The following is an 11206-nucleotide window of genomic DNA, read 5'->3' on the forward strand; positions in this document are numbered from 1 at the left end:
GTCCCATCGCCACTGGGGGTGCAGGACAGGAATGGGACGGGCCTGAGGCTTGCTGGGAAGGCCAGCCCCAGCTTGCAGGGGATACTGGAGGAACAGGGTCAGCAGGGGATTTTACTGAGGAAACCATCACACAAGACAAAACAAAACCAAAACTTTATTGTTCCCTCGAAGGGATTAATGCCAGGAAATGAATGGTCCCCATGCCCCCTACCCCTAGGGGACAAACAGAACAGTGCAGGGTGAGGCATGGCCGCTTCAGTCCAGCTTGAGCTCCCAAGCCCTGATGCCCCCTCACTCAAGCTAAAATTGGGGATCCTGCCCTTGAGGAACCAGTGATCTAAGCAAGGCCCAGGACTCCAAAGCTGTATCGCTTGTGGGGAGTGTGTGTGTGTGTGTGGGGACGGGGGATCAGATCAGGACGGGGAGGGGGCCACCAGGGCGGGGCAGCGTTTATCCTCTGGCCACCAGCCATGCTTAGAGGCTCCCAGACCAGGGAGACCCATTCCCAAGCTCAGACATGATGAAGGGTGGGACAGAGCTGCAGCCTTGGGGATGCCTCAGGGCCCAGAAAGGGCTGCAGGATCAGGGGCTGGAGGGCCCCAGGCTGGAGTGTCTCAGACAGAGGGGGACCTGGGCACAGGGGCACCCCAGGGATGAGATCAGAACTGGAGGGGGAGACATTCCACGTTGAGGCTGAGGTCCAAGGCTGGACTACTTGTCAATGAGCCCGCCCTCCTTGAGCTTGAAGTAGAAGAACTTCTCCAGGGCGCTGGCGCACCGGCAGTACTCGCTGTCCGGGGGGTTGTACTCGCGGCAGTTGGCGATGACCCGCTGCAGGTCGGCCACAAAGAGCTTCCGGGTCACATAGTAGCGGCTGCGCAGCCTCTCTGTCATGGTCTTCAGGTCTAGGCAGCAAGAGAGAAGGGCACGCCTTTGAGAGGCTGCCTGGCCATGGAGGGCCGGAGCTGGGGCACGCGTGGGAGGAAGGGATTGGAAGGAAGGGTCCTCACCGATGGGGAAGCGGATAACCTCATAGTAGTCTGGGGCCTCCGACTTCTTCACGGGCTCCATGAAAGGCCAGGCACTGGGGTGGGACTACAGAGGACAGTCAGACTGGGGCCAGATCCACTGTGCCCCTGCCCGACTCAGGACTGCCACCCCCTCACCCTTGGTCAGAAAGCCACAGCCTTTGGCACAGGGACCCCTAGAAGAGAGCCTGGTCTCCCCACCTTGATCTGGGCCAGCAGGTTTTTGAGGGTTGTGTAGAGCTGGTCAGGGTCCTTCAACTCCTTCCTGGAGCGAGAGAGGCCGAGTCTGAGGCTGCTGGGCCCTCTGCCGCCCTTGCCCCACACTGTCCGCTCCCTCCACACAACACTCACCCTTTTTCCTTCCCCAGTGGCTTCCAGCCTGTCTCTCCTGCAAAATGGGAGAACACCCCTAAGAATGCCTATCCACACCCCGAACAGCACGCCCCCTCCCGTGCCAAGACCCCCTGCTCACGAATGCCAGGGACGCTCTCCACAGGGATCTGGCGCACACCCTCCTTGAAGCAGCTGAGCCCGGGGTAGACCTTTCGGATCTGGGCCTGTTTGCGCTCAATCAGCTTCTTGATGATCTGAGGGAAGGAAGGGTCTGAGAGGCCAACCCGGCTCCAGCAACCAGCCTCTCTGGCCACAGGCAGGGAGGGCTCCCCCACTTGCCCCTCGAGGCAGTGCAAGAGCCAAGACACTGGCCAGCCCCACTTCACGTGTGCACGAGCAGGTATATATGCATCTCTATACCCACAGACGTGTTTACTCAGGTGCACGTTCACGGAGAGTCCCATGGAGACACGCATGTGAGCACACGCACCTCCTTCTGCTTCTTGATGATGTGGGACAGTTCCGTGTAGGGGATTCGAGGGTTCAGCTCACACTCCATCAGTGTTGCACCCTCGTAGTCCTTGATATAGCCCAAGTAGCGGCTCTTGGGCACCTTGATGTCCTTGGAGAAGCCCTAGGGAGCGGAGAGTTACTACCAACCCATCAGCAAGGCTCTTCCAGCTTGAATCTGTCCCTGGAACGTTTCCAGGCCGGCGGCCCCTCCTGACACCCCCCCGCCCACTGTGCCCCGCCCCAAGAACTTCCCAGCTCTCCCAGCTGCCTCTTCTTCCCTGGGGCAGCAGCAGGAGGGAGAAAGACAGGCATGAAGGACTTCCCCACAGGTGCTGGATGGAACAGGGGACTGAAGTCCACCCACACCGGGGGCGAGACAGAATGACCCCTGACCCCAGGCAGAGTGAGGTGAGGGTCACCTGCTTCTTGAAGTAGCCGATGGCGTACTCGTCGGCGTAGGTGAGGAAGTAGAGAATGTTGTGCTTGATGTGATACTCCTTCAGGTGGTTCATCAGGTGAGTGCCATAGCCCTGCAGGGGAGGGGGGCAGAGCTCATCAGACGGGAGGAGGCAGGCCTAGACTAGAAAGGTCTCAGGAGGGTGGGGAGAGGAGGGCAGGGACAGGAGGGAGCCGACTGGAAAGGGGGTGGCGACAGCCAGGGGATCCAAGTCAGGTAGGAGGAAAGGCGGCCGGCAGAGGAAGGGGAGCTTATGGGGAGAAAAGCGAAGGATGCTGGGTTTCTAAGCGCTTACTCCAGGCCAGGTGCGATGCTTGGTTCTTTACAGAGCAATCCTCAAGTTAACCCATGAAACAGCTATCATTACCTCCATCTTACAGAAGAAAAAACTGAAACTCAGCTATGTCAGGAAATATGTCCAGGTCAGGTGACCAGCCATGGCAGGGAGAGCCTGGATCTAAACCCAACCAGGAAGCTGTGGTCCACAGGCCCCTAGTTCCCAGTCCCTGGGCCTCAGAATTGGAGGAAAGAGGAGAGGGGATCACAAAGGCCCCCCTCATCATGACATCTGAACCCCAAAGAGACACCCTGTCTTCCACAAATGTTAGGACCAGAGGCACCACGCAGATCTGGGTTATGGAAAATGGGAGAATCATGGAATCCTCTGGTGGTCCAGTGGTTAGGATACCTTGCTTTCACTGCCAAGGGTGTGGGTTTGATTCTAGTTGGGGAACTAAGACCTGGCAAGCCTCACAGTGCAACCAGAACATAAAAATAAAAAATAAAGTAGCCACACCATTTTAAAAAATAGATAAGACAAACCGGGGACGCTACTAGTCGGCCTGTTGTGACAGGACAGAAGACAGGACAACCACCCAGAGCGGGACTGTTGTAAAAATTAGCAACTCTCCAATGCATGTACGTGTTCTTGTGATGAAGGAAACACAGATCCATTTAAAACTGTTACTATAAATCTGAAGAGTTTTCATCACAAAGAAAAAAGCATTTTTTCTCTGCTCTTTGCATTTTGTACCTATATAAGATGATAGATGTTCACTGTGGTTGTTTCATGATGTATATAAGTCAAAGCATCAGGCTGTACACCCTAAACTTACACAGTCCTACACGTCAGTTACATCTCAATAAAACTAGCAGAAGACAAGTGTTACTGATTCTTGGGCCCCCTGTGTTGACAGGTGTTTCTTAATTCAGTTATCAAATTACAACTGCCACCTTGTGGGCATGTGAGGAAGTGTCGGGCCCTTAAAAGAAGGCTTGAGGGCAGTTGTGTCACTATCGTGCTGCTCTGACCTTGTCCAGACTCAGAAGCAGGGGGTGGGATGCAGCTGGGACCGGGAGCTCCCTGACCTCCACCCACACTGGGGGCGAGCATAGACTCACCTTGACCTGCTCATTGGAGGTTACAGCGCAGAAGACAATCTCTGTGAAGCCCTGGGTGGGAAACATGCGGAAGCAAATCCCACCAATGACCCGCCCATCCTTGATCAAGGCCAGAGTCTTGTGCTTCCTGAGGGGAGAGAGCTCAGGTCACAGGCCTTACCCGTCCCCCGAATGTTCCCCAGGAACCCACCACCCCAGAGGCCAGAGCTGCACACAATGCTGGGAACTAAGGAGCAAGAATTCCCCAGGGATGGAGGAAGAGGCCTAGGGAGCAGTGGGGGGTGGCTTGGGGTCGGGCTCTCCCAGGGACCTACGGGTCGAAGACGAGGCGGGCAATGTACTCCTTGGGCATTCGCGGCAGCTGGTGGGAGAAGACATTCTGTAGCCCCACCAGCCACAGCAACACCCGCCGGTTGGCCTTGGGTGTGAGCGAGTTGCCGATGACATGGAATTCGATGATGCCTCGGCGCTCTTCCAGGCGAGCAGTCTCGTCCCGGGCGGCGTTGGCCGACAGCAGGCTCGTCTGGGCACCAGAGCAGGGGGTGGTGAGCCAGGGTCTCGGGGGGTGAGCCCCCACCCAATGGGTTGGTAGGCTGGGCTGCCCACCTCGGGCCCTAGCATGGCAGCAGGATCGGTGATGGTGAGCATGACCTCGTTAACCAGCTCCATGGGGATGTCACCCATCACACGAAGCCGCTTGGCATCCTCCAGGGTCAGGTTCTCTGGGAGCTTCCTCTTCTCGCCTGCTGAGGGGGTTGGCAAGGTCTCCCAGGCACAGCAAGAGAGGCCGGGTCAGGGGGGTTGGGGGAGACAAGGGGTGGAGGTCAGGGGTCAAGTACCCACCTGGCATGGGCTCAGCACCTCCAGAATCCAGGCTCAAGGAGCTGTTGCTGCTCCCACCCATGGTGGGGCTGAAGATGGGGGCGCTGGGAACAACTGCAGCGCTGACCGTAGCTGAGAGAGTGAAAGATGCAAACAACCGGGATGGAGCTCAAAGGTAGGGTGTGTCCCGCAAAGACAGCCTGGCTCTCCCACTCCTGTCAAGCCCTCCTGCACTTCCCCCCTGCTACCAGTCGCAGCCCCTCCTCCCCCAGAGGCGCAGAGCTCAGCCAGGAAGGCCAAGCAGACAGCCTGCTGTGTGCAGCACGTACCTGGCCGGGGTACCAGTTGTGTTCCCTCTGAGGGCGGCATGGTGAAGCCCGACTCCCAGATTGGAGAGTTTGCCCCATAGATTTCCTCCTCCAGCATGGACAGGAATCTGTGGGGAAGGTACAATCTGTCCCACAACTCTGTCCTCCGACCGAGGGAGCAGCCTGGGCCAGACACAGGGACTGGAGGCTGCCCTCAGGGACCTGGGAGACAAAGATGACCTCGGTGCTCTGGGAGCCCCTCGTTGAAGATAGGAGGACAGGATGATTCAGAAGAGACCAGAGGCCCAGGATGCCATGGTGAGGAGTACAGGGGGACAAGGTCTGAAATGATCCATCTTGTGCTGCGCACCAGGCAGGGCACCCAGTCACGCTGGGCCTCAGTATCAAAATGGGATTCTACCCTCTCCTGCTACCTCTTACTCCCACCTGGTGGCTGGAGGAGCATAGGAGGGTCTGGATCAGTCAGGAGAGGCTTTCTGAACAGGAGAGAGAGAGAAAGAGAGAGAGAGAGAGTGTGTGTGTGTGGAGTAGGGTGTGGGGGGGTGTGTGTGGTGTGGGGTGTATGTGGGGTGTGTATGTGTGGGGTGGGTGTGTGGGGTGTATGTGGGGTGTGTGTGGGGGGTGTATATGTGTGGGGTGTGGGTGTGTGGGTGTGTGTGTGTGTATGGGTGGGGTGTGTGTGGTGTGGTGTGTATGTGGGGTGTATATGTGTGTGTGGGGTGTGTGTGTGTGGTGTATGTGGGGTGTATATGTGTGGGGTGTGTGTGTATAGGTGGGGATGTGGGGTGTGTGTGGGATGTGTGTGTGGGGTGTGTATGTGGGGTGTGTGTATGTGGGGGGTGTGTGTGTATGTGGTGTGGTGTGGTGTGTGTGTGTGGTGTGTGGTGTGTGTGTGATGTGGGGTGTGTGTGTGGTGTGGTGTGGTATGTGTGCGTGGGTATGTGTGTGGTGTGGTGCGTATGTGTGGTGTGTATGTGGGGTATATATGTGTGGGGTGAGTGTGTGTGTGTGTGTGTGTGTGTGTGTGTGCAGTGTGTATGTGAGGGGTGGGTATGTGGGTGTGGTATGGTGTGTGTGTGGGGGGTATATGTGGGTATGGTATGTGTGGGGGGTGTGTGTGGTGTGGTGTGTGTGTGGGGTGGGTGTGTGTGTGGGGGGTGGTGTGTATGTGTGTGATGTGGTGTGTGTGTGTATGTGGGTTGTGTGTGTGTGTGTGTTGCTCCGTTGAGTCCGACTCTGTGCAACCCCATACACTGTAGCCTGCCAGGCTCCTCTGTCCATGGAATTTTCCAGGCAGGAATACTGGAGTGGGTTGCCATGCCCAGGGAATCTTCCTGACCCAGGGATCGAAACCCATCTCTTGTATCTCCTGCACTGGCAGGTGGATTCTTTACCACTGCACCACGTGGAAATCTGTGGATACCTGTGAACCATGTTTAAAATGAAAAGACGGTGTGGCAAAACAGAGAAAAATCTTAACACAAAGGACTAGAACAGAGGTGGAAATTGGTTTCTCTTCAAGTGTAAGCTGTGGTTTCTTGGAATGCTGTGGTGAGACGGATTCTGAAATGTGTCCATGCCCCACGGGAAACAGGTAGTCATGCCTACCAGGTGGGTGGGCAGGGGCAGGACCAGCACTCGGGCAGTATACCTGCCATCCCCACACCAGTATACAAACAGGCAAAGATAGTGAATTACACTTGGGCCTTGGGCAAGCAGCCCAGGTAGAGGTCCAGATCCCAGAAGGTTCATGGAGGGAGAAGAAGGACCAATCCAGGAAGCCCCCCTGGAAAAAGGGGACAACAGGGAGGATGTGAGCATGGTGCAAGGTCCTGATGAGCCAGAACGAGCCTTACTTGGGGAAGTGGGTGAGGATGAGGGTCCTCTTCTCGGGCACCAGCTTGTCCTTCTCTACTCGGAACTTCTCTAGCAGCTGTCGCCGGGTAACCGTGAAGATGGAGCGGAGAAGGCTGCGCCCAAAGACGTGAGTGGTCTCATACCGGGGGAGGCTATCGCAGCTCTGGGGCACGTGGCAGTAGCAGAGCCATCTGCAAGAGCAGGAGGTGGTAAGGGAGAGCAGAAAGCAATCTCAGGCTGCGCCTACAAGCCTCCCCCCATGCTATCCCTGGCTGGACCTACCTGGTGTAATTGACCTTGTAGGTAGCCACATCCTCGGCCTGAGACCTCTGCCGAAATTGGGCAGGTGTCTCAAGCTTCCAGTAGTTAAGGCAGAGCAGGAACATCTTTGAGAGCTCGAACATTGTCTGCCGCTCCCGGGGAGCCAGGTGACTAAACTTGTACTGCACAAAGTTTAGCACACCCTGGGGGGGAGGGGAAGGGAAAAAAATAGGAGGAGGTGTGAGCAGCTAGCATGGCCTTCTTATCCAAAAGTAAGGTGCTTCCTGAGGGCAGGCTCTCTGGGGCTTTCGCTCTGGAGCTGTCAGGAGAGATTATACTCCCTCCCACCTCCATACCCACCCTGAGGTTAGCACAAAGCATCCTCCTTTCTCCGAACCTCTCCCCTGCTCTCAGGGCAGGAGATGGGTGGCAGATAACACAGGCTCCCCGCTCCTCCAAGATGCCCTCAATCCTCTTACCACCTTCCTCATCCCACCTGCTCAATATTAGGCTTCTCAAACGGGGGGCTGCCCAGGGATCCCTCCACCACAGGCCGGGTCATCTGCAGGATGCATTTCCGCAGGAGCTGCAGGAAGAGGGAGGGGTAGAGATCAGTGGAGCACAGAGCCGCAGACCTTCCCAGCCTCCATCTCGCCCACTCACACTCTCATTTGAAGGGAGCTCACCTTGAAGAGGTAGAAATAGACCTGCTTGGTGTCCGTGTCCTCCTCCTTGTGAACAGACATGAACAGATTCTCCACGTCCACCACCATCCCCAGCAGCCGGTTAATCTCATCCTCCGACACGTTCTCCAGGTGGGACACGTGGTCAGCTGTAAGAATAAGTGGTAGTTGGGAAAAACTGACAGAAAAAAATCAACAGGACTTCCCCCTCCTCATTATTGCCAGCCAAGACACATCCTCAGTCCCTCTGACCAGTGTGACTGGGCAATGAGACTGACTGCTCCTATGTCAGCCCTGGGGGGCCTCTTGTCTCTTGTGGTGGCAGGTTTCCTTTCTGCTTCCTTGGGGCATACACACTCCCGGCCCAATTCCTCCTTAGGAGGCATCTTCTGTCTTTCAGAGATGAAACTGTGTGGTCCTGTCCAAGCAGGACGCAGCACCTCCAGCTTCCCAACCCCAGTTCCACGGGTACTATCTGCCTTACCCAAAGGGTGCTCACAGCTGCGGCACAGCTCGCTCAGGTTCGCCGCTGGCTGCTGCAGGTCCATGCGGGGTGCAGTGGGGGGCTTGGGGTTTTTCCAGCCATTACACTTGCAGGTTTCATTGGCCTGGAAGCAGAAATATCAGTCAATAAGCGTGTAAGCCGGGGAAGCGTAGCCGCTCCCCAGTCACAGCTTTGCCTCCATTCCCACCCAAGCCCTAGGATGCCCCAAGCCCCGCCCCCTATTACCCCAGGCCCCGCCCCTACCTTGCAAGCCGAGAAGACCCCTAGCTTCTCTAGCTTCTTGGCGCGCGGCAGCCCCCGGACTTGCGCTTTCCTTTGGCTGGCGCGCTGCTGCTGGCTCAGGCCAGGTCGAGCCGGATCACCCCCGCTCCCGGTACCCCCACTTCCTACCCCGGGCCCCCCAGTCCCTGTGCTCCCGGCTGGGGCTGTAGCTGGGGCAGGGGCTGGTGCCGGAGTGGGAGCGGGAGTCGGGGCCGAAGCTGGGCTGAGGGTAGGAGTCGGAGTTGGGGTAGGGGCTGGGGACTGAAGCGGACGGGGCTGCGCGGCAGGGGCCGGGGTAGAGGCCTGGGAAGGTTCCGCCATGGCCTCCCCCGAAGCGGAGCGCGGCGCAGCGCGGCGCTCCCAGCCCTAGGGCCGCATGGGCAACCGGCATTCAATGCGCAGGCGTCGCTGCCCCAGAGCATGATGGGAGTTGTAGTCTTTCACGGTTACTTTAGTCGCCTCCAGGTTCCAGACTTTTCTGTCCTGTCCCTCAATCCCGGACAGCCAAATGAGGCTCTAGCCAGCACCCCAGATTGACTCCTCCTCACTTGTAATCCTTTTAGAAGGCTTCCGAGGTAGTCAAGATTGCTGCCTTTTGAGGACAAGGAGAAGCACCCCAGAAAACAGGCTTCTATTTGGGGAATCACATCCCTAGCCATAAAGATGGAAATGCAGGCCTGGGGCCAGGAGTGTAGTGGTTTCATGCCCACCTCCCTCCTCCCCTCACTCTGCCCCTATCCCACACGTTTCTGGACACAGAATTGCAGCTAGGGTGATTGAATAGCAACAGTTCTATTTCTTGATCTGTTAAGTGGTTACATGGTTGTGCTTTGTGCACTTTTCTCTGTGTTAACTTATACTTCAACAAAAAAAGGTTTATTATAAAAGCACTGAGCGTCAGAGTAATGGCCAGGGTCAGGAAAAAGGCTCCTGAGGCGGGGATGAGGGACTATGGGACCTGCTATCCACCCACACAGTGGGCACCTCCCATTCAGGGCCCACGTCTTCATCTTTGTGGTTCCAGAGCCCAGCTCTGATCCTGCCGCGATAGGCCGAGGGTAGGATGAATGAAGAAAACCAGGAAGACGCGTTCATCTCCTAGTACCCATGTGTTGCAGGTTCGTATGTGGTCAGAGAACTGTAGGATATTACAAGAACCAACGACCCCATGGTCATATTGATGGCTCTGTTTGAGGGCAGTCCTCCTTGCCCCAAGGCCTGATTCGGAGAAGAGCAAGAGTCTCACGGCTCAATCTCATCTTCACTCCGTGCTGGTGACCGCTGCAGGGTTGGGCTCAAGCGCTGCCAACCTCTTTTGGCTTATCTCGTGGGGTCACAGCCCCGGCCGCTTGGCCCTCTGATGGAGGTGGGGAAGAGCCCTGACCAAAAAGGGGCAGGATCTGGGATAAAAGCAGCAGCAGGAGGCTACAGAGCAGCTGCCAACCTGACCCGTGGAGGTAGGACGTGCAGAACTGACCCCAAACTCAGCGGAAGCGAACCTCTCTGGAAGCCAAGGGAGCGCCCTGCTCAGAGCTGCGCAGTGCAGCGAGAGCGTAGCCACGCGGGGCCACGAGGCCCCGCCCCCCAGCTCCGACTGGCCGCTAAGTTCTGAGCCTCGAGCACAACAGCAGTTGCTCACTCGGATGCAGCGGGTTGGTAGCAGTCTCCCTAGCGGGAGTCAGTCGGCCTCCCAATGTCCCAGCGTGGCCTTTACTGAACGGAACCAGGTGGCCACTCTACCGGTGCAGCGGCTCACGGAGGATGCAGCAGCTGTGCGGGACAACGTCCACACGGAGGATGGCTTCCAGATGAAACTGTATGCCCATGGCTTCACCCCCGAGGAGCTGTTGGTTCAAGTGAACAGCGGGTGCCTGGTGGTGACTGGCCAGCGACAACTGGAGGGCTGCAACCCGGATGGGACCGGCTTCCGCGTGGCGCAGAAGGTGCACCAGCAGATGTCACTACCACCGGACCTGGACCCCGCTGCCATGACTTGCTGCCTGACCCCCTCCGGCCAGCTGTGTGTCCGTGGCCAGTGCCGGGCACTGCCTCCCTCTGAGGCTCAAACAGGACCCGCCTCAAGATTCAGAAGCCGTGGCTCTAAGAAACTAGCCTGACCCAGTAAACAACCACCGTAGTGAGCAACAGCTTCAGTGTCCGTGGTCTTTTCTTGGGGCTGGGATCAGAGGTGGAAGTAGAACAAAGGTAGAAGGCCAAGGGGAGGGCCCAGAGGGGCAGGAAAGGCACCTCAAGGTGGTGGTCTATCATAAATCGGGCCCAGGGGGAAGCTAGAGGGGCCGTGAGCAGTATTGTTTCACTCAGCTCGGCTCACTGCTTGGACCAGCAGCTCCAGCAGGGAGCAGCAGAGAGCCGAAAGGGCCCCACCATCACTGAACTCCGGGACCAGGAGAGGGCCCCGGGAGAGACCGGGGACCAGGTGACTTGGATCTGGTGTGGAGCTGCTGCTGTCTTGGCCTTAGGACTAGCGAAGTTTCCAAAGGTCTTAGGTGTTCCTTCTTCTTCAGGGAAAAGGGTGAGAGGACCCCATTCCCTCACCAGCCTAGTACAGACTAGTCAAGAAACCCCAAAGAGGCTGTTTCTGATGTTTAGAGACCAACTGTTTTCAAATACAGACTGCAGATGCCCCAATAAAATCTGGAGGGGGTTGGGGAGAGGCAAATACTGGACCCTCAACTTTCATCTTGGTGAGATTCAGCCTCAGCTCACTCTTACCCACACCACCCAGTTAGAGCTGG

General features: G+C 57.2%; 2 protein-coding genes across 3 annotated transcripts; one reads left to right on the plus strand and one right to left on the minus strand.

Moving 5' to 3' along the window:
• Nucleotides 1–139: 139 nt before the first annotated feature.
• Nucleotides 140–8838, minus strand: KAT2A (lysine acetyltransferase 2A). Of its 2 annotated transcripts, none has more exons than XM_005899214.3 (18): nucleotides 8433–8838; nucleotides 8169–8292; nucleotides 7688–7833; nucleotides 7498–7587; nucleotides 7023–7204; nucleotides 6740–6931; nucleotides 4884–4990; nucleotides 4576–4686; nucleotides 4339–4475; nucleotides 4047–4255; nucleotides 3733–3859; nucleotides 2294–2404; nucleotides 1852–1995; nucleotides 1501–1615; nucleotides 1380–1416; nucleotides 1230–1293; nucleotides 1011–1095; nucleotides 140–905 (listed from the first exon to the last, which is right to left on the minus strand). In XM_005899214.3, the coding sequence occupies exons 1-18, from the start codon at nucleotides 8769–8771 to the stop codon at nucleotides 712–714; spliced, it is 2514 nt and encodes an 837-aa protein (XP_005899276.1). In that variant the 5' UTR covers nucleotides 8772–8838; the 3' UTR covers nucleotides 140–711. The 2 variants fall into 2 exon arrangements, with proteins under 2 accessions (XP_005899276.1, XP_014334751.1); XM_014479265.2 differs by having other exon boundaries at nucleotides 4339–4478.
• Nucleotides 8839–10076: 1238 nt separating this feature from the next.
• Nucleotides 10077–10855, plus strand: HSPB9 (heat shock protein family B (small) member 9). Its single transcript, XM_005899213.3, has one exon. The coding sequence runs from the start codon at nucleotides 10094–10096 to the stop codon at nucleotides 10565–10567; it is 474 nt and encodes a 157-aa protein (XP_005899275.1). The 5' UTR covers nucleotides 10077–10093; the 3' UTR covers nucleotides 10568–10855.
• Nucleotides 10856–11206: the final 351 nt, after the last annotated feature.

Source organism: Bos mutus, chromosome 19 (genome assembly GCF_027580195.1).
Source record: "Bos mutus isolate GX-2022 chromosome 19, NWIPB_WYAK_1.1, whole genome shotgun sequence".
In the NCBI taxonomy this organism is placed as follows: Eukaryota; Metazoa; Chordata; class Mammalia; order Artiodactyla; family Bovidae; genus Bos; species Bos mutus.